The 23,443-nt window shown below is 31.9% G+C and overlaps 1 protein-coding gene across 1 annotated transcript in view; it reads right to left on the bottom strand.

The window, feature by feature from the left end:
• Positions 1-960: 960 nt before the first annotated feature.
• The window catches only part of LOC140433282 (pickpocket protein 28-like), a 36,088-nt gene continuing 13,605 nt past the window's right edge, over positions 961-23,443 (bottom strand). Inside the window, exons 4-9 of the mRNA XM_072521310.1 lie at positions 18,190-18,344; positions 13,181-13,376; positions 12,610-12,880; positions 9,181-9,240; positions 7,896-8,088; positions 961-1,271 (exon numbers count right to left, since the gene is read on the bottom strand). Coding sequence (XP_072377411.1) covers positions 992-1,271; positions 7,896-8,088; positions 9,181-9,240; positions 12,610-12,880; positions 13,181-13,376; positions 18,190-18,344 — 1,155 coding nt within the window. The 3' untranslated portion in view covers positions 961-991. The remainder of the gene's footprint in view (positions 1,272-7,895; positions 8,089-9,180; positions 9,241-12,609; positions 12,881-13,180; positions 13,377-18,189; positions 18,345-23,443) is intronic.

The raw sequence follows: 23,443 nt of genomic DNA, 5'->3' as shown, positions 1-23,443 counted from the left end.
TAGATAAAATAAAACGTTTTACTTTATCTAAAGAATTAAACTTTATTTTGCAAATAGGTAGGTACTTATTAAACTTTTATTGGTTATATATAACCAATAAAATAAACATCTTACATTTCTTGCAAATTCATTAGTACCTGTTAACCTCCATCACTCCGACACTGGCAACCTTATTTAGGGATTAGTAACCCTCACAACTATTGTATTCTATTCTGCTCCAACCTTTATACCTGGTGGTCATACTCAATTTAAAATTGTTTTCCTATATACTTCTGTAAACTTGTTGACAAATATCTGTTTTTCATTGAGTCACCCGTATCAACAGTTTAGGGATTTGCATACATAATTTATTGTTTTATTACTCTCTCATACATAAAAATACACTATAGAGGTTTTTTAATAGTCGATCATTTATTGCTTTTGAATTCACAAATTAGAAAGCCATAAAAAATATCGTAAAATCTCCCATCGCTTTAAAAATCCCTATAAAATGCTGCATGCCGTATACAATATAATCTCTCTTGTCCTTAGCAGGGCACTCACATCACGCGCTCTCTAATTATACAATCTCATTCTCGTCTTTGGTAGGACACATCTCGCTCTCACTGCGTATTAGACATACATACTCGACATAGCTAAGTAGTCATTTGAACTTATATATTTTCAAGACATATGTAAAATATATGTTTGTAATATTGACTGTGGTCAATATCGAATTGTACCTTGCTTTGGCGAAGATTAATTATTCGGAGTCTTTCATTATCAACCACTTAGAAGTTAGGTTCTCGTTTTAAGTTAAGGAAAGGGACAACTACAAAAATAGTGATGACTGTGATTAAAATGATGATAATTTTTTATTAATATTATGTCCATTGTTAGGATCTTATTAATGTATGTATACTCTTTCTTTATTAAATAGTAAGTAGAACGACACAAAATTTTATATTTACTTAAAAAATGTTTATTATAATGCAAGAAATATACAAAAAATTTAATATCCCAGTTCTTTTAAATCTCGTAAATTGTTTATATTTATTTTAGGTTCAGAATCATCTGATGGTCCAGAGACGTCATTGTACAATCTTTTGTTGCACCACAACCTCAGTGAAAGATAATAAATAACTTCGGCTATTGTCAGGAGGGAAAATCCTGTAAATAGACCAAGAAGACCTCCAAAATTCGAAATAAAATCGAATATACCATACAATTCATTTTTTTCGTGCGACAAGAACTGCTCTGATTTAAAGAAAATTTTTAGAGATGAGAAGCGCCTGAAAGCAAAAAATAATAATTATTTTAATTATTCATCAATTCTTCATCAGATATATATATATATATATATATATATATATATATATATATATATACAGTAGACTCCCTCTATAACGAGAACTGAAATGGCAGACTAATTACCTCGTTATAAGCGGATCTCGTTATATCCAACAACAATAATACTGTGCATACATATGAATATGTAGTTTTCTAAAACATTAACTTTCTATAGTGAAGCCATTCGGAGCAATATAAGATGCTAATAAATATTGTTTGAATGGCGTTTTTAAAACAAAGTTGTTTACTTTTATTGTCAATGAAATGCATTAAAACAAAAAAGAGTTGTTTACTTTTACTGTCAACGATATACGTTAAAACAAAAAATCTGTATTCTGTAAATATGTATAAAGCGTATAAAGTTATTTTGTCATTTTTGACTGCTTTAAATTATCCAGTATTCTATCTATCATATTTTCTAAAGATGTGAAACAGTTTTATGCTTCTTCATTTGCGTTTTGTCATTGGATAAAGTTTCTGACAACCTTTAAAACACTTTCCACATCTTGTCTATTACGACCCATATTATTAGGTGTGAATGGTCAACCCAATACAATGACACTTGTGAATCATAAATTTTACATTTCCGACTAAGAATCATAAATTGTAAGAAGTTTATTGCGGGCGGCCCGCAGTTAAAAAGGATATTTATTTATAGCTACGGCCGGGCCAAAACGTAAAAAACACGTTTTTCAATCTTTTTTTCTCTCGTTATAAGCAAATTTACCTCGCTATAGAGGGTTACAGTTCAATAGAAATTTCACGGGACATTTAATGTACCTCGTTATAAGCGAAACCTCGTAATAACCGTGTTCGTTATAGAGGGAGTATACTGTATATATATATATATATATATATATATATATATATATATATATATATATATATATATATATCTTCTTCTTGTGGTGCCTGGATGTTGGCTACTAGCATGGCAATTCTAACTTTATTGATAATATAATAAAACTATAATATATATAGACTATATATATACTAAAAAAACTATATATATATATATATATATATATATATATATATATATATATATATATTCTAATTCTTATGAAACTAATTAAATTATATAGACAATGTAAAATTTAAACAAACTATCTTTAAAATTGAAATAATTATGACACTAACTAAATTATATTAACAAAATTTTGTACCTTTCTGTCACTGAATGCCTAAATGAACTGTTTTCCACTATATAGATTTTAATCACCACTCAATGTCTTTGTTCTCAGCCTCGGTTATCCTTGTTTTTGTGAAATTCCTTTTTCCTATTTTCAGCTTCCACCAATTTAAAATATTTTTCTTCTTAACAGCATATATACTTATTCTTCTTTTTAATACACCAATATCCAATCACCAAATATTATATAATTTTAATTTTCAATTGATACTTTCTTCCATTATCCAATTACCATTTTTACATAACATAATTTTTAATCTTCAATAACTTAATCTTCATTGAACTTATTATATTGAACATCTGGACCTTCTGACTGACTTACTGAAGAATGGACTTCACTAAGTAAATGTGTCTGTCTTCTAACTAACTTTCTTACTAACTGACTGGCTTCATAGTAACTGTAACTGAACTGGTAACTGATAACTGATGCCTTGAATCCAAATCACCGGGTATATATCTTTTTCCATGTTCCAGAATCATCTGGCAAGAAATCATGTTCGATTTGTTCCATCTCCTACATGTCTGAATTTTCTGGAACAGTCCATTTCGCAAACAAAGCCATCTCCGGTGATCTAGAGAATTCCTTACTTTTCTATCGAGAATTTTATCGACATTTAGGCTTTTCAGATCAGAATATAAACTTAAATCAGTGACTATATATAAACTAAACATTTTTAAACTAACATATTATTGGAATTGGGTATACTTTGCACCGCCAATTTGCAAGTGGTGCAAAGTATCCCCAAGAGTAAAAGGCTAATAGGAAAATGGTTTTTAGGAAATGCCCAGACGTTATAAAAGAAAACTGAGATCTCGCAAATATGCAGACTACTCAGAAGAAGATTTGAAAGCATGTCTGTCAGCAATAAAAGATGGCATGAGTACAAGAGTTGCCGCTGAATCCTTTAACATTCGAAGAAGAAGTATTTTTTACAAATAAAAATGAGTACACGCTGGAAAACCTGGATACCCATCAATATTCTCTTATGAAGAGGAAAGGTGCTTCGTACAATGCATTCATAGCCTTAGTGATGCTGGATTTCCTGTTACTGGAATGGAATTACGACAAATAATCAAGACTCATTTAAATCGCCAAGGAAAAAAAAATAACTCGCTTTAAGGATAATACTCCTGGTATGGATTGGGCAAGTCATTTTTAAGTCGTCAAAAAGACCTTACTGCAAGAATAGCCTCAAACATAAAAAGAAGTAGAGAAGCACTCAATGCAGACCAAATGACTGAATACATACAAAATTGAAAACAAACATTAACTGGTGTGGAGCCACATGCTATTTTTAATTATGACGAGACGAACTTAACAGATGATCTCGGACAAAAAAGTATTAACTAAACGTGGGGTTAAATATCCTGAATTTGTAACTCTTCGAAAAGTAGCATTTCTCTTATGATGTGTGGAAATGCAGCTGGTGAGCTACTACCTCCTTATGTGGTGTACAAATCCGAGCATTTGTGGGACACCTGGACTGAAAATGGCCCCTCTGGTACGCGTTATGCAAATACTGCATCTGGTTGGTCCGAATCACAGACATTTGCAAATTAGTTTTAACACTACTCTATTGCCCAGGCTTAAAAAAATTCAGGAAAAGAAGGTCGTTTTAGGAGACAATTTGTCTTCTCATATTAATGTTGAGATAATTAGAATTAGGGTAATCTCTTAATTATGCAATATAACTAAAAAACAGCTATAATATTACGACCTGTTGAATAGATATTTATAATAAAAAGTTCAGATCTTTTTTCGAGTAACGTTATATCCACTCTAAGAAAATGAAACTAAAAACTATAGTGCAAAGTAACCCCATTTTACATTATATATATATATATATATATATATATATATATATATATATATATATATATATATATATATATATATATATATATATATATATATATATATATATATATATATATATATATATAGGTTTCTTGAAAACAAGTGAAGTGGAAGCCCGTGTGATGTTAAACATAATAAATTACGAAAATAATATATAAAATCGATTTGTAAAATAATGCGATCAAAATTACTACTTATTCTTAAAAATTTATTTGAAATAATTCTGTGTTAAATTTATGATTTGTTTTTAGTTAATACAGCTAATTTTGGAATTTTATTAGTATGCAAGCAAAGCTTTTTTCTGGCAGGCTGCCTTAGGCAGCGATCGAAATGATCAAATCGACGAAGTGGAAAATAATTGCTTGGAAGAAATTCCCTTTCAAGAGAAACAAGTAGAGTTATTTAGTAGCGCCAGCGAAGCTGAAAAAATGAATCTCAAGCGTGAATATAAAAAAACTCAAGAAGAAAAAATATTATCTAGTGTCGAAAAGGAAAATGACAAAAAAAAGTGTAGTTAATTGGTAGCGGATAATACATGGTGCTTTGTATGACATAAAGGCCAAGGCAAAAAGGAGTAACCGAAGTGGCTTCATGTCTTTTGATGTATCTAGAGCATAAGGCCAAAACCACCAATTCAACAAATTTGGAAATGGTCTTGTATAGCGACAATTGTGCAGCACAACAAAAAAATAGGTAAGAATAACACATTTAATTCAACGGAATTCTCTTAATGTTTCTTCTTCTTTATTTTAGATTTTTGATAGCAACACTCATGTACTCAATACAGAAATTCCAAATTAGAGAAATTACGCATAAGTTCCTTATTGTTGGCCAAACCCAAAATGGGAGAGACACATTCCGTTATTGAAAAACAGGTATGAAATGAATAATATCCATATACGGATCAGTTATCAACTGAAAAATATCATTTTTAGGTTAAGCGTTCTCTCAAATCAGGACCAATTTATGTACCAGATCAGTTTATTTAAATTTTAAGAAATGCAAAGAAAAAAAGGGGGCCATACCGAGTCAAAGAGTTAACTTATGAAGATTTCGTGAATATCAAATAGTTGATGATTGATATATATATATATATATATATATATATATATATATATATATATAAGGATTTCCACAGTTTTCACTGTATTCCTTCACTCAACCGTTTTCTCCAATTTTTCCTGTTTAGCCAGTCCCCTTCCTGTAGGTTTCTTCTACTCATTGCTTCGTCCACCTCATCTCTGAAAGATCTTCGGGGTCTGCCTCTCTTTCTTCTTCCTATCGGGCTCCACTCTGTTATTCTATTTATCCACCGATTTTGGTCTGCTCTTCTGACATGTCCGTACCAGGTTAACCTCTTCTGTTCGATGTAGTCTATTATGTCGGAGTTCATGCCCATTCTCCTCTTAATCTCCATGTTATTTATCCTATCTCTTCTTGTTACTCTGCAGCTTCTCCTTAGAAATTCCATCTCTGTTGCTCTTATTTTGTTTTTGGTTGATGATTGATCTGAGACCAAATTTTAATATCGATGCAGATGGAGAACAGATACCTATTAATGACCTTAGAGTTGTTAGAGTAAAAAAACGATAAACCATGTAAGTTTTTTCATAAAACTTCTTTCTCTCAGAAATATTTCAAGGCAGTCGATATTCTCAAAAGACCACGTGCTAATGCTAAGCACATTCAAAATTCACCTAATCGAACACAGTTACAAACGTTAAAAAATTTTACAATTCGAAACAACTGACTGAAAAAAAAGAGAAGACCTCCAGTTTTTGATGAAAAAAGAATATATTCCTAAGTATTACCAAATGTTCTATGGTTCATTATGTTGAAATATCCATAAAAAATTTAAAAGGCAATAATTTCAGTTTATTCTGTTTCTTTATTCCGTTCAAAACCGTTTTATAATAATAGTATATTATGAGGCGGAGAAGCATGACTTTTAAGTGAGGCGCGTAATAGAGGGCAAGTCAAGAAAAGTCGCTTCTTTGCCGAATAAAGTATACTATTTTTTCTTCAAACGTAGCAATTTTCAACAATAAATAGTACAATTCATACGCTATTTTTACTCGAAATTAACTGTGACAACTATCAAAGTCGTCTAGATGTTAGAAATTAAAATAATTAAGTCGTCGGTGGGATTTGCGTCTTCCTGGTTACGGTTGTTTGACAGTTGTTTGCAATTATTAAAGACAGCTTATTGTTGTTGCAACCGCAAGCGCAAATTAAGTGCGAAAATGGAAAACCTAAACGAAATTGAGTCCGCGGCTAATGATGCAGTAGCACGTTTTGGGCCCTCCAAGTCCGATAAGAACGATAATGCTCAAACAATTTTAAACCCTCATGATTCGCCAACATCGGGAATGATTGCTGAAAGTTGTTCTCGACCATCAGTATCATCAACAATTACCAATGCGTATCAAGAGTCGGGAACATTTTTGCACGGTTTCAATTTTGAAAATGCCTCATTAACTAATTGTACTTTTAATATTACTATAAATAAAAATTATGTTTAATTGTTGTTAATGACATTTGTATTGTTGCTTTGTGACATGTTTCATATTGTTGCCATGACAACATTTTCCCTCCGCCGTAAAGAAATGGGAAAAAAAATGCTGCCGGCGGAGACATCAAACTTTGACAGGATCAAGTTAGATAAGTAATGTCATCATTATTTGACGTTTGAAGAAAAAAATCATTATTCGAATATGTTATATGTTAGTAAAAATTTTTTATAAAAATCCTTTATAAAAGGTATTTAATTATATACCTTTTATAAAGGATTTTTAAATAAAAATTTTTGTGATACATGTGATACATGGTATACAGCCTGCTACAGGAACTTAGTTTCCTTGTGGATTATATATGTTAATAACTATTTTTCGAAGAAAACTGTAACATTTAAAATGATTCATTATCTCAAAAACCGTTTTGTTTCACAAAAAGTCTTAGGCAGATTAAGAAATAATCATTTATTTACTCTTTATCTGATGCTATTTGAAAATATATAAATTAATTCTGGTTCTTCTATTCGCTTTTTAATAATGACAAAAATTGTTTTTACTCTCCTGAAAATTTTTATTATTTTGACTTATTACACGTTTCTTAGATAAATGCGATATATGAAATTTTTATTATAAATCTTTAAAAAGATAAATATGATCAAATTAAGAACATGAATTGGTACCCATCGCCACGGTTTGTTTTATTTGGTAATTAAAATTATTTTCTTTTTGTCTCGAGCGACATGTGTTCATATTAGTATAGTAAGTAAAAGAAACTTAAATAATAAGATACAATATTATTTGCTATCTTACATATATGAAATTTTTATTATAAATCTTTGAAGACATGAATATGATCAAATTAAGAACAAGTTTCATATATTTATTTTAGTTTCCTTCAGTTCACGTATATTTAGGTATGTGAATGTTAAACAATATTCATGATCTTTCAGATTTCTTATTATCAACTATTAGACAAATTATAATAAATTGGATTTATACTTACACTGTATTTAGTTCATCTTCTGTGTAGTTAAGTTGCCGTTTTAACTTTTTATTTGCTAGAAAATATTCTTTCCATTTCCAGTTATATGTTGATGTAGTTGCTTGGTAGTGCAGCTGGGTACACAGAGGTAAGCAATGGCAGTGGGTATTGAAACCCTTTGGATCAGTATTAACTTCCAAAATTTTAATTTCTCCTTAAATAAGTTAAAAATTTATAGGTTTTTTAAAGACAAGTATGTTTACTTTGGAAAACTTTCAGTGTTTTCTAAGCCTTATTTTTATAATCAAAGTAGTTCTTATAGTAGTAGTTTATATAGACTCCCTTTCAGATACAGATGCAGTTGAATCTGAAGATTATGTCACTTAAAGTGACATAATCTTAATTATGATTAAAGTGACTTAAAAATCTATGATTAAAGTGACTTAATTACAGGTCTCATTGACACAGATACAATGAATGTTATACAAAAGATCACTTAAAGTTTAATAATACAGTATGGAATTATAAGTAGATATATATTTAAATTTGATGAAACAGGTCTATTTCCAGAAGAAATTTGAAGTGATGTACGATTGGTGAATTTAGAGCTCAACTTAGGTCTATTATCCTTTATTTATTTATTTATTTATTTATTTAATCCACGTAGTCGTCGTTAGTTTTGGTATATTGGATAGTGTAAAAGCCTATGTTTGATAGTAAGGTGACAGCTAAAGTATTGGCACACTTACTTTACTTTTTCGTATCTGGATCTGAATTTTAAAGTTTCTTTGCTAATAACCGACGACGAGATAAGATAAAATCTCAAACTCTAGCATATATCCATGTGTTACATGGTATGTCCAATTCGTAGTCTTCTTACGTGTACTTGGATTTGTTTCAATTTGGATTGCCGCCTATTCTAGTAAGTTTGCCAGCAATTAAAGTTAAGAAGATTACAGAGATGTTTTAGAATCTTTGTCAGATTGGATTGTTTCAGAATAATTGATCCTAACGCTGCGTCTGCAACTGGATTAGCGGTTTCGTTACCTTTAATTTCGATATGGAAGTGTTCTCATATGATTGTCCAGGGAGGTGAAGAAATGGATATAGTTGTGGATATATTGAACAATTGGATGCCTAGTGTAAATATTTTTTGTAGAGTTAACAAATGTTAGAGAATGAGTGAAGATAGCTGTTAGTTTTAGGTATTTAGATAAACTAAGGAAATTCACACAAAAATGTAATTGAAAATTCACTTTCAGGAGTTAACAAACGTAAAATAAATATTATAAGCGAATGTACTTACGTTCTGCTTCTGAAAGACAACTAAGTTTGGAATTTCCACATATTTCTGTAGTGTTGTCATCTAGAACGATATATAAAAATTAAAATACACATTCTATAAGCATGTATTGAATAAACGTTAAGGACATTGAGTAACAACAAAAACGGTTATAATACACACTCTATATACAAAGTGTTTCTTTGGGAAAGAAACATACGTTAAGTGTAAGAAGGGGGCACTTAGGTATCTAAAAATTCCATACTTAATGGGTCTTACCTCATTAATAAAAAGATACTGGGTGTTTTATCTATTTTGCCAACTAGTTATTTGGTTCATAACTTTTTAACCACACTGTATATTTTCTTTATATTTGGCACGTGAATATTCTTTAAAGTGTCCAATCGATTAAATTACTTATAATTATAAGAAATCCAGGTCTGGATTAAAAAATATTGTTCTGAAGCTATTTTCTTGTGGCATTTTAAATTAATTACTATTTAAATGGGAATAAGCCACAATTAAAGGTTAAAATACGTTTATTGACATTTCAATTTCCACTTCGGAAATCGTTCTCAAAATACAAACATTAGTAAATTAAACAAATTTTGTTTTTTGTTACTTAGTGAAAAATTCTTCTAATAATTTAATTTTATCTGACTCATCTATATTGACAATTCAGACATACATTATACATTTTAAAGTAGACGACTTTAAAATGATATTGCCAATATTGTTGAGTTGCATTCCTGGGACGACTTTACTTATAAGATAGTTCATTCGATTACATGAAATCAACTTTAACTTGAGAATATCCATCAGAAAAGATCATAACATGTAATTCGTCTTTAAAAAGACAAATACATGCCATAATGACAGTAAAATTCTCCTGTTAGTGATTCCATAGTAAATTATGAGGGAAAAACCAGGAAAAAACCTCATAATACTATCCCGACATGGTAAGTATTTGATCGTGCATTTAGTTTACCTTCAATAAACACCAAATTTCGATTTTATATGTTTGTTATTTAAAAAACATAAATGATGTATTCTCTATATGTTACTGACTTACCAATACTGGTATTTTCCTTTTAATAACTTCGTCTTTCAATATGGGTAACCAGATCCTACTACATTCTGCCGAGGAATTCGCGACACAATTGGTCTCATTTAGCATAATTAGAGCCGCTTCTTTGATTTTGCTCTTTTTACCATCCGTTTCTTTTTAGGACTATATTTGAATCATTCCATTGAACCCTATGTTCATTATCCCATGCGTGTTTACATATTTGAGATTTATCAAATTCTGTATTTTTAATATAGGATTGATGTTCACTTATTCTAACATTTAATCGTCTTGATGTTTCACCTAAATAAAACTGATCGCATTCACAAGGTATTTTATAAATGCAATTCTTTGTCCTTTCTTGTTCATTGTTAGGTTTGGTTTTGGACAAAATAGATCTCAACGTGTTTGTTGTTTTGAATGTTGTTGAAATGTTGAATTTATTTCCTATCCTTTTAAGCTTTTCCGATAATCCTTTTATGTATGGTATTGTTATTTTCCTCGTATTATTCCTTGTATATGCTGTAGGATCTCGTTCTAAGGTGTTTTGTTCTATTCGATCGATTGTTGAAAATTCCTTATTTATAAACGATAAAGGATAATCATTTTTTAATAAAACAGATGTTAACAAATGTTTTTCCTTGTGGCTTATTCCCATTTAAATAGTAATTGGATTAAAAAATATTGGAAAAATATTCCAACTCAAAAAAACACCCTGTACATTAGATTAAAAAAAAAGATTCTACACTTAAAAAAAATGATAAAAAACTAAATTTAGTGGTGTACTTTGAATTTTCGACAAAATGTTTTTTCTGGTAAAATTTTGAATTTGAATTCTGAAATTATGTGAATTGCGAGAGCTCGAAATAGAAAAAAAAATTGAATGCCTTAATGACTTAATTTTAGTTAATACCATTATTTAATCCATAACATATTAGTGTTTTTTTATTATGTGTCACAAATAATTCATAAAAAATATGCATCTTTAATTAATTAGTAGATAATAAAGAGTCCACAAAAAATACGTAACTTTAATCAACGAAGTATCTTAAAAATAAAAAAAAAACAGCGAAAATTTGCCGAAAACATGAATAATGTGTCAGTTTATATAATTTGTCAATTTAAAAAATTTTTTTACACCATGTATTTTTTAATTTTTAACTCATTTTATGAGTGGTGTGTAAAATTGTCACATGTTAGTGTAACATCCTAGAAATATTAATCTCAATAACTTTTTTCCTAACGATGAAAATAAACATTTTCGAATATACATATATAGTCACGATGGTACACCTTATTTGAAAGGCGTCCTAATCGCCCTTACAACGATGTAAAGCGGAGCAGTAAATTCTTTCCTAACGTAATTTAATTTAGTGAATTCCATTTTAATTAACTAAGTACATAATTTTGGTTAACCTTGTAGAAATAAATATTCGAATAATACATCTTTGCAAGGGCGATTAGGAGACCTTCCAAAAGAGATATCCCGTGACATTGGTTCGTATTTAAAAAAAAATCGTCGATTACAGCATTACTCCAACACTGATGACGTAATGTTCCAACACATATTATAGCGATTTACATAGCAACTTTATCTATCAACATGTTTCTATTGCACCACTTTCTTCGAGTCTCTTCAGTTAAGGTCCATGAATCCACTCCATATAGAAGAACCGAGAATACGTAGCATTGTAGTAAACCAATTTTTATTTTCAATTTTGTATCGTGACCGTTAAAATTTTTTGCATTTTAATGAAAGCTGATCTTGTCTTCTCGACCCTTATCGTAATTTCAGTGTAGAGTGTTTCTATTATTCGTTTTAATTCGCAGCCAAATAGCACAATTTGGTAATTTATGATACCGGTCGTTTATTTTTATGTTAAAATCAAGTCCAAATCTACTAGTTACTTGCGATATCCTTGAGACAAGCGTCTGCGAACCTTCCAGACTGTCTGCAAAAGTGACAGTATCAACAGAGTATCTTATTTTGTTCAGTCGTTCTTCATTTATAAGTATTTCCTCGTCAATATCAATTAGTGCTAGGTTCATAATGTATTCTAGATATATATTAAATGATAATGGGGACAGTATACATCGCTGTCGCACACCTCTTTTTATCTTTACATCGTTAATTGATCCCCAACACTAACCGCTGCAGTTTGTTCGTAATAGTTATTAATAGTTATTTTTTATTATTCGACGGTCAATTTAATATTTGTATCAGTTCGTCAGTTCTGTTATATAAAGAAACAAAAATTAACAAGTTCATTAAAAAATGTAAATTATAAATTCCAAAGGCGGCATATTTAAAATTGATATAGACCGTCGATGAACTATATACGTTTGAAGTCGAAGAGCTATTGATACCTTACTAAATCCTTACTTACGTGGCATAAAAAAGTTAACACATAAACACTTCTCCAACGTATAGTTGGTTGCACATTCCAAGAAGCAATTCTGTTGAGTATATGCAACAAAATATTTTAGTGTTCTCTCTTCAGCAAAGTAACATTTTCTATCTTCGGTTTTGTATGCTTTTACCACTTTAGATGTTGTTATTAGTTCCGGTTGAAGCGTTATATGAAAAGAACTATCAAGAGGCAATATAAAAAAGTCTTTACGTGTTTGTGGAACTGCGTTCGGAGCATGAACAGTAATCTGGAAAATAAGATATTAATTATTTGCCCTTCTCACAAAAGAATCAACTGAAAATGATCCAAATAGAACCAACATATGAATAGAACTAGAAAACAAGGACAAGGACTAACGTATTGTTAAAGATATGTCAACCAAGGAAACGATAAAGTTAAAATTTAGATCCTATATGCGGAACTCAAATATAGCAGTTTAATTTTGGGGTTTGTGATTTTAAAATAAATTATAGTTACACTTTCCTTTACAAATTTTAAGAATGTCAAGTGAAAAGTATTTTAGTGTTATATTTTTTATAGCACTCACAGTGTATCCAACGTCTTCAAAACATAAATAATCTGTATCTTGGGACATTTCAATAAATATTAAATTTAAAGCATTGTCCGCTCCTGATTGTAAAGCTCTTCTTGGATATACGTCTTTGCCACTACCTGGCCGATATCCTTCATCATTCGTCCAATCACTTTGAGGTTGTAACGAATGATAGAATTGAAAATGATAGCTGAAATAAAATAAAAAATATGGTTACATACATACATACATATATACATCATACACATATATGATGAATAGAAGATGGAAGCGTTATTTCGTCATGTTCCGGATATAGTTATTTAGAGGCATAGATGGAAAGAAATGGACTCACCGAAACAGCAATAGAAGAACGAATTATAAAAGGAAAAAAATAATAGGCGCACTACACTCACTACTCTGGTCAAAAACTATCTCTAAACATATAAATATACAGGTATATAATAGCACTATTTAAAAGTATTGTACTTTATGGATGCGAAACCTGGCAACTCAGTAAGAGAACGGAACAAAAACTCCTTGTTCTGGAAATTGATTTTTGGCGCAGATACGCAGGTATATCCAGAGTGATGCACGCAACAAATGAAAGAATAAGACAAATCTTGGAGAGAACAACCACCACCATAGAAGAAATACAACAAAAACAGCTTACTCGGTGCGGATATGTATAGAGAATGACAGATCATTGCCTACGGATGATAATATTGGAGAGCCACTGAGTAAAAAAAACGGGAAAGACTGAAAACAACATAGCTTAATTGAGTCCAGAAGGCAATATCAGAGATCAGAGAGAGATCTACGAAGAGGAGACTGGGTCGATAGACATAATAATGTTTGTGTCTTCAATCAGCAAAGTTTTATTAATAAAACTCAGTTGCGTTTCTTTGCAAAAACAGTGTTCTATTTTTCTTTACATCTACCCTCCTACTCCAGCTTTGGATAAAAACGACCAACTGTTTAGTGAATATTCTCTTTCAACACAAGTTTAGTGATATGAAAAAGGTTTGATTCAGTTTTCATATGCTCCTATACCCAGTGTCAACTTCGTAGATAGAATTGGAAATCTTGTTTAATGTTTTGTATGGTCCAATCCTTAGTACATCTAACTTCTTTCTGTTTAGACGGTTTCCATTAATTAAGAATTATAATTTCCAGTAATTGTATGTTGTATCTCGTTATGTTTTTGTACATATTCTTGGGCAATTGTTGTCCATGCTGTTTTCTTATCACTTTCATTTATTTTGCATCTTATTTTATTAACCAATGTTTGGTTTAGTCTTTCATTGATTCTTCTTTTTCTTCTACGGCACTACAGCACAAATTGAGCCTTGGCCTCCTTTATTTTTTGCCTCCACTCTTGCTTGTCTGTGGCTGATCTTATTCATACACGGACTCCTAAAAGGGCTTGTGCGTCGCTGTTTGCTGTATCTTCCCAGCGCTTTCTTGGCTTTCCAACCGGTCTCTTTCTCTGCATTCTAGCATTCAGTGCTCTTTTTGGTAACCTATCCTCTCCCATTCTTATCACATGTCGGGCTCATTGCAATCTTTGTATTCTAATGAAGTCTGACAGTGGTGCTTCCTTATTAAGTTGATAAAGCTCGTTGTTGTATAGACTTCTGAAGTTTCCCTTTTCCCTCACAGGTCCTAGTATTCTTCTCAGTACTTTCCTTTCGAATGTATCGAGTTTGCTTTTGGATATTTCTTTCACTGCCATAGCATGCTATTGGTCGAATTAAGGTTTTATACATTTTTTTATAGTCTTTTATTGATACCATTTGAAAATGCTAAATCAACAGCAGTGAATATCATTTTACTTTGATTGTTCTGTAGAAAATCTTTAAATTCTTTGGAATTTATGCCAGGATATTGATCAGTCAACACAGTTTTAATTCCGTGATCTTGTGTCACCTTTTTAATTATTTTTATGAACTCAGCATTTTGTATTTTCGATGCTAAAATATAAGCGTATCTTGAGAAATGGTCTACTAAAAGGTGTAAATATTTTTTTGTTGATCGAGATCCTCCAAAACCACCAATGGTATCGATGGAAATAATTTCAAATTTATATGTCGTTGTTCCTAACTGCGACATTAAACCATATCTAGATTTCCTTCTTGATTTGTTTTCTATGCAGATATCACAATTATTCCACATATTCTTAACGTTAGTAGTCATATTTTTGGCTGTGTAAAATGGTGTTATTTTATTTAACATCTTTGTTTTTCCTAAGTGGCGGTGAGTATCGTGTATAGTTTTTAGTGTAAGACTTTACTTAAATCTTCTGCCTTTTCTTTTTGACTTTTTATAATATATGTCATTCGTGAACCTCTATTTATTCGTAGTATTTTGTAGATCATAATTTGAGCGTTGATCATTTTTTATATCTTCCAGATTGATTGGTTTACTACTTTTAATATTTCATCTGTATTTTCGTAAGATTCTAGAACTGGATTACTACTTAAACAGTCTGCTTCTTAGTTATATTTTCCTGGATTATACTTTCCTTGAACATTATATTGAGATAAGTAGAATGTGAAGTCTACCAATTTTTCATCAGTTCTAGCTTTTATGTTTAAATTTTCTAAAGGTTTGTGATCTGAGTATACTAAAAACTCTTTACCAAGAAATAAATGTTGCCAATATTTTACAGCTTCTTTTATGGCCAAATATTCTTGGTATATTGCCTTTTTTTTTCTTTTGACTTTCTGTTAATTTTCTTTGTCACATATAATTCTGACTAAATATTTATATTCGTTGCATCGTCTTATTTGTCTTAATTTTAACTCTGGGTCTTCAATTTCTTCCCCTATTCATAAACATTCTGTTTTGGTTACATTTACCTTTATTATTCCCTGTGCGTATTTATTTTTAAGTTTCCTGAGCATGTAACCAATGTCTTCTTCACAGTTTGCTACTATTACTTAATCATCAGCGAACAATAATGTCACCAGGTAGCTCTCGCCGACTTTGATTATCGTACCTGACATTTTTGTCTTCATTTCTTTAATTCCTCTTGAATATAAATTTTAAATGAAGTAGGTGATAGGCAACATCCTTGTTTAATGCCCTTTGTTAGCAGAAATGGTTATGAAAAGGAATTTTTGTGTAGAGCTCTGGTATACGTTTTCTTTAGGTCCGTTATTTACAAAACTTTAAATAAAGATTTTTGAAGGTACTGTGTCGTAGGCGTTTTCGATATCTGTGAAGACAAAATGAGCAAGATTTCTAGCAACGTTTACTACTACCTACTCCGTAGTACTTGGTTCTAGTCGTTTTTTAATGATTCGGCCATGCATCCTTCCCACCGAGCTAGTGATGCTAATGACACCTACTCGGGGGGGGGGTTTGGTCGGGGGGTTTAACCCCCCAAAACCTCCCCCTCGGTGCGCCACTGGCTAATGACTCTATAAGTAGGAATATTTTGGTTTTCAATTAAGTACTTTCAATTATTAACTATATCTCCTCCTTGTTATTAATGTCAACATCGCCAATTCTCCCAGTAACTCTTTCCTGTTTTCCATCAGATGTTCTTCTTCTTCCTAGTGTGCCTATCCGTGACAAATGTTGAAGATCATCATAGCAATCTTTATCTTATTTTCATCAGCACAGAAAAGCTGCACAGATGTTGCAGTTGCTTGTAGTTAATCTTCCACTTTTTTTCTGGATTTGGTCTATATTTCCTGTTTCTTTCCTTTTTGAAGTTATACTTCTATACGCGGGCTCCACGTTTGAAAATTTGTATGGCAGTGAATCTGTGAAATCATTACATATGTAAGATAATGAGTAAGAGAGAGAGAGAGAGACAGAAGATATATTTTCTCTCTCTTCCTCTCTCGAATATAAAAATGTTCCTTTTGTATATATAATTTAATATTATATATATTATATAAAGATATATATACATATAATATTATATATATAATAAAATATTTCTTAATATTATTATTTATGTGATATGTTTTGTATTATTTATTAAATGTTCATAATTATATTAGTCTTTTGTATTTCAAAATAATAATCTCAATAAATCACTGTATGATTCAGAACTGTCAATTTTGAAATACGTTTGTGTCATGTCCTCGGTAGTATAGTAGTCAGTATCCCCGTCTGTCACGCGGGAGACCGGGGTTCGATTCCCAGACGGGGAGGACTTTTTTATTATTATTATTACATGGTAAATTAAACGTATATGCGTAAGTAGAAAAGTTATGTATATTATTGTCATTTTTAAATACTTATGAATATTGCATTTTAATTTGTATTGTATTATTATATTAATAACAAAATAAACAATGAATTTTACTGCAGAGTATGTGTAAAAAAATTTTTGCATTCAACTCCTTTCATACATATATGAAAATAAAAATATACATTTTCATCAAAATATTGATTCAATCCTACATTTACTATACTCCTATTACAGATCAAAAGTTGTTTATTAATTGTTAGTAGTCTTATTAATTATGTTTCTCTTTCGGCTATGTCTTACCTATAGCATTACATATGTAATGATTGTGCAGATTGACTCCCAAATAAATTTGTAACGGCGAATGCGTGTATAGAAGTGTAACTTCCACCGGCAGTCCCACTGGAATGCCACACCCGTTTTTTTTTAATATATTTTTAATCAATTTACAGACTTTAGCCCTTCTACTGCCTCCCACGTCACGTTACTTGTATAATACATCTCAAAAAAAATAGAGCGCCTGATGACTAAAAAAATAGTAAATCTTTTGTTACGACGAATAAAGAGGATAGCTTCAGAAGAGATTAAATGGAGAAAATAAGGTAATTGACAATAGCACAGGATGATTCCAAAAATCGATATGATGAAGGTATGGTATGCAGATAAATATACAGGTAGTGTTATTGTACAAGAAAAAAGTAAATGAAGTTGGTAAGATTTATATAAATAGAAACGTAATAAAGTAAAAGGTAAGATCTCAGACATAAGAACATGTATCTAGTGATGTATATAAACTGAAATTTTGGAATTTACTTACATGTCAGGTTTATATATTTCATCTCTGTTTAGCATGTTAAAAGTAAAACAAACTCCTCCATCTAATATTATGGGTGAAAAAATCTCGGAACAATTTTGGATGGTGCCCATATAAATACACAAAAACGATTTTATTAACTCGCCAGTAGTATCTAACTGAAAAACAAAGTAATCCTAATCCTATAATCCTATAATAATGTAAACTAGCATCTTATCATCGATAATATTTTTAATATAACTCAACTTACTGAAAAAAAATATGAAGGAACCAAGAGATCTGTCTCTAATTGGTTGACCTATAATACATTACCAGTAAAAATCTATGACAAGTCGTGGAAAATTCTCCATAAATAATTATTATTGCAGTTGCAAAGCAACTCTACAATCTAAATCAAAAATTAAAATAGAAGATACCGTATCGGAAGTAACTAAAGGATTGAGACAGGGATGTTGTCTTTCTCCGGTTTTCTTTAAAATGTATCTAAACTAATCCCTGAGAAGGTGGAGAAAATAAATGAGGAGAATACTTTGTATACCCTTCATATCGCTGATGATCAAGTGGTTATAGACCAAGACAAAGAGCTTCTAGAATTCATGGCTAAAAAGTTATCTAAAGAATATGAAGAATGAATGAATATACGTGAATTGGTCAAACACACAATACCTGTGCCTTGGGAACCTAACCCAACCTAACCCAACCTAACCCAACAATAAACCTGATCATGGATGAAAGTACTTTAATTAATGCTTGTAGGGAGTATACATATTTGGGCACAACAACTAACTATAGTTACCCGACTGAAAAGGAAATAGAAAAAAGGATAGTAAGAAGGAAAAAGGTTATAGGATGTCTAAATTCAATACCACGGTCCAAAGATATATATCCAGAAAGAAAACACCACTATGGACTTGCAAAGATCTGCTAGAAAATCAAGAGTGGAAAAAATACCCACTGACCAAAACGACATCTACAATTGTTGAAAGTCTCAACAACTATTATTAAAAGAATTAAACACAGACAACTTATTTGGTATGGCAATTCCCAAAGAATGGATGATAATGAGCTTCTTAAGCAAATAATAAAATGAGTATCAGTTGAAAGAAGGAAAAACGGAAGACCAAAAAACAGACATGGTTAGGAGGCGTTCAAAAAACAATCTCGAAGAGGAATCTTTGAGATGAAGATTGGAACGAGAGGCGAGAATGAACACTAGAAACCCGAAGGCGTGAGGATGCTATGAAAACCGGAAGAAAAAAATCATCATCTCTATTTATTTTTTAGTCCGAGTCAAGATATTGTGGCACTTGAATTTTTAGCAACACAATAGTGATACCGACTGTGCTCTATGCAAGTGAAAACTGGACAATTCTGGAAAAACAAAAGAGCAGGATAAACGCAATGGAGATGAGACATCTAAGAAGGATAGTTGGAAAGACAAAATGGGATAGATTAAGCAACGAGACTATTAGGAGAATGGCCAACCAGGAACCGATAATGAACAAAATAGCAAACAGACAAATGAACTGGTATGGGCATCTGATGAGGATGCAATCCAATAGAATAACAAGAAAAATATATGAAGCAAAAAACATCGGAAAAAGAAAAAGAGGCAGACCAAGAAAAAAATGGATACAGCAAGTAGTAGAGACGGGAAAACTTGAACAAAAATCACTCGAGGAATTGAAAATAATGGCAGGAAACAGAAAAGAATGGAAGAGGTGGGTAGATGAAAATTAAAATAGCTAGCCCAAATCCGACACCCTGATAGGGTAAAAGGAAGGGGAGAAAGAAAGAAAGAATTTTTAGCATTTTTATTCTTTCTGGGATTTGAACCACACCTAGCACAGGTTTTCTAATTGTGTTGCTTATAATGCTGTAATACAAGTTAGTCGTCCGCAAATAGCAATTTCAATATAGTATTATTATTAATAGATAGGCCCATGTTTTTACCTTTACATTTTCAAAGCTTTAAGTTTTGTCACAAATATATTTTAAATAGTTTTGATAAGAGATAACAAACAGTCTTGCTTTAGTTCTTTTTCTTCTTCTTCTGGTTCCTATCCGTTTCGGATGTTGGAAATCATATTGGCAATCATGACCTTGCTCGCTGCGGCTCGAAACAGCTCCGTTGAGGTTTTCTTAAACCATGTTCATAAATTCCGCAGCCATGATATTCTCCTTCTACCAGGTCCTCGCTTACCCTTGACTTTACCTTGCAATACAGACTGCAGCAGGGAGTAACAGTGCTGATTTCTCATAACGTGTCTTTAGTCTTTAGTCCTTTACTAATTTAAAATATCTTCAATACAGATTCCCACAGTTTTTAGTCTAAGCTATGCTTATGTGGTGTAGCGTACTAAACACTGCGAAAAACGCTAAGCTGATGGAGACTTCGCAAAGGCGAATGCTCCTGAGGGTATCTAGTGCATAAAGGACAGTTTCAAATGAGGCTCTATGTATGTGTCATTGGAGCGGTGATACCGATCGTTTTGTTGTGCAAAGAGCGAGCGAGGGTGTATGCGAGGAGGATGGATGTAATGTAGATGAAAATAAGAGAGAAAGAACGATAGTAGAGTGGCAGAGAGAATGGACGAATGATAGCGGAAAGGCAAGATGGACGAAGGAGCTTATTCCCGATCTGAGGCCGTGGTGGGAATGTAAGTTCAGGAAACTAGGCTACTTCCTGGCGCAGTTTCTGACTAGACATGGTAGTTTTGGTACCTTCACAAATAGAATAGGCAAATCTGCAAATCTCGGCAGACTGTACTGTTTATAGGGTACCGGATGCTCCCGCCCACATTTTTAACTGCCAGAAATGGGCAAATGAGAGGGGAGATTTTGAGGGGCGAATGGGTTTCAGTCTGGATGATAGAAACGTTGTAAACATGATGTTGAGGGGAGAGAAAGAATGGAGAGAAGTACACTGTCCGATTTCTGGGGTGATGAGGAAAAAGGAGCAGGAGGAGGAAATTGAGCCAGGTATCTGAAATTTATGGTTAATATTATTTATTAGTTTATGGCCTAACGTCTGAAACATTTTCTGATTTACGGTAACAGGTATGGCTATTTATAAATTTTTATTTTTTTTTATTTTAATTGTTCATTGAGTGGCAAGACCTCCTCTCTGGAACGGTGGTTAAGGTTTTAGCCGGAACACGGTTAATCCGTACCTTCTTAGGCTCTTACTGGAATCTGGCAATACGGCAATTAAAAAAAAAAGCTATGCTGTCATAAGCGTTTCTAGGGTATACATATAATAAATGCATCTCTTTGTTGTCGGAAATTTTTTTAAAATAATTCCAGTAATGCATAACAGCATCAACTATTAATCTTCAGCTTCCACATCTTTTGATTCATTTTCTACTGTGTATTTTATATGATTTCCATATTCTGCTGACCGAGTTTCTGTAGTAAATATGAAGGGTATCTTCCATTTTTTTAAATTTCTCGTCCATTAAGTTTCTGTTCTGAAATAGTTCTACTAGACCAGCGGTTCTTAACCATTTTTACTCAGCGACGCACTAACGTACTCCTTACAGATTCGCGACACCCTTATATGTACAAATTTTTGCTAGTGGTAGGTAAGTACAGATGAATATATTAAACATATTATTTTTTATTTCGTAAGAACATAACAAGCAAAAAACAAAACAGAAAGAATATATAAAATTAGTGTGAAATTTGACCCTGATGACTTTTGCAAAGTATATCTATCCGAGAACGAATTGTAGACAGACACACTCTCATCTCGCTGTCCACATCAAGTAGTCGAGACCGGTAGCTAGATTTTATATTTTTCATAGTAGAAAATGCAGATTCACATAAGTACGATGTCGCAAACGGCAGTAAAAGGGATACTGCGTTCTTTGCTAATTTTGGATATTCATTCTTAACTGAAATCCAAAAAACATCCGGAGCTACTTCTCTAAATTTTGATTTTAAAACTGTGTCCGAATACACTTCAATAAGTTGTTCCTTTTCAGAATAGGTTATTTCTGCCTTGCTTACGTTGTTCTCGTCAAATGCAATCAACCATTCACAGTTAGCACTCAAGACAGACGGAAAGTATTTAGTTATCCCTTCTTGCATTTTACATAAGTGCTCTTTCATGCTCTCCTTTAGTAAAGTCTGTTCTTCAGATTTCAAATTAATTAAAGTTATAGAGGTTTCGGGAAAAGCAGTCAAATCGTTTTTTTCTAAAACCGAGTTCTAGAATGTAAGTTTTTTGGAGATCGCACTTATTTTATCAGTTGATGATATTATGGTTTCCTTTCGTCCTTGCATAGTTGCATTCAAAGAATTTAGCTTATTAAAAATGTCAGAAAGGTAAGCCAACTTAGCACACCAAAGAAGGTTTTTATGATTTTTACAAAAACCACTTTAGCCATCTTCTGTTTTAAAAAATTCGAGTAGTTCGTCTTTAGGTTCTAAAACTCTGTTTAGTATTTTTCCTTTCGAAAGCCAACGAATTTTACTATGAAATAACAAGACTTTATGATCTGCGCCGATGTCTTTACAAAGTTTCTCAAACACCCTTGATTTCACCGTACGAGTTTTGATATGGTTGATGATAGAAACAACAGTATGAATAACTTCACCCAGTTGGCTTCCATCCGTAGTTTTTACTACCAGAGCTTCTCGATGTAAAAAGCAATGAGTAATTATTATCAACTGGTTTTTCTTTAGTGCGAAACTTAAAAATCCTTTGACATTTCCCGTCATTCATTGCAGCAGCGCTATCTGTACATTTCGCAATACAATCCGTCCACTTAAGCCCGTGATCCTGAAAGAAGAGTACAACAGTAGAAAATATATCAGTTCCAGTGGTTGTTGTTTCCAATTCACGACAGAATAGGAATTGTTCAATAATTTCCGGTCCGTACACAAATCTTACAAAAGATATCAATTGGGCCTTTTCCGAAATGTCCGTGTTTTCGTCCAGTTGTAAAGCAAATTGTGTATTTGCCAATACCTCCCTAACATTACTTTTAATATCGATTGACATATCTAATATACGTCGATGGACTGTGTCATTTGATAAAGGTACCTTTGATATTTGTTCAACAGCTTCCGGGCCTAACATTGTAGCAACTAATTCTTTACATGCCGGTAAAATAAGCTCTTCACCAATAGTATGGGCTTTCTGTTTTTTGGCAATCAATTCAGAAACTTTATATGATGCTAAAAGTGCCTTATCTGGGAGTTTTGTTCATTTTTTCATTATAACTGAGGATGATTGAATGGAACAACGTAG

This window comes from Diabrotica undecimpunctata, chromosome 2 (assembly GCF_040954645.1).
Source record: "Diabrotica undecimpunctata isolate CICGRU chromosome 2, icDiaUnde3, whole genome shotgun sequence".
Classification (NCBI taxonomy): domain Eukaryota; kingdom Metazoa; phylum Arthropoda; class Insecta; order Coleoptera; family Chrysomelidae; genus Diabrotica; species Diabrotica undecimpunctata.
Note: the sequence above shows the minus strand (reverse complement) of the source record. Positions and strands in the feature narration are given on the sequence as shown.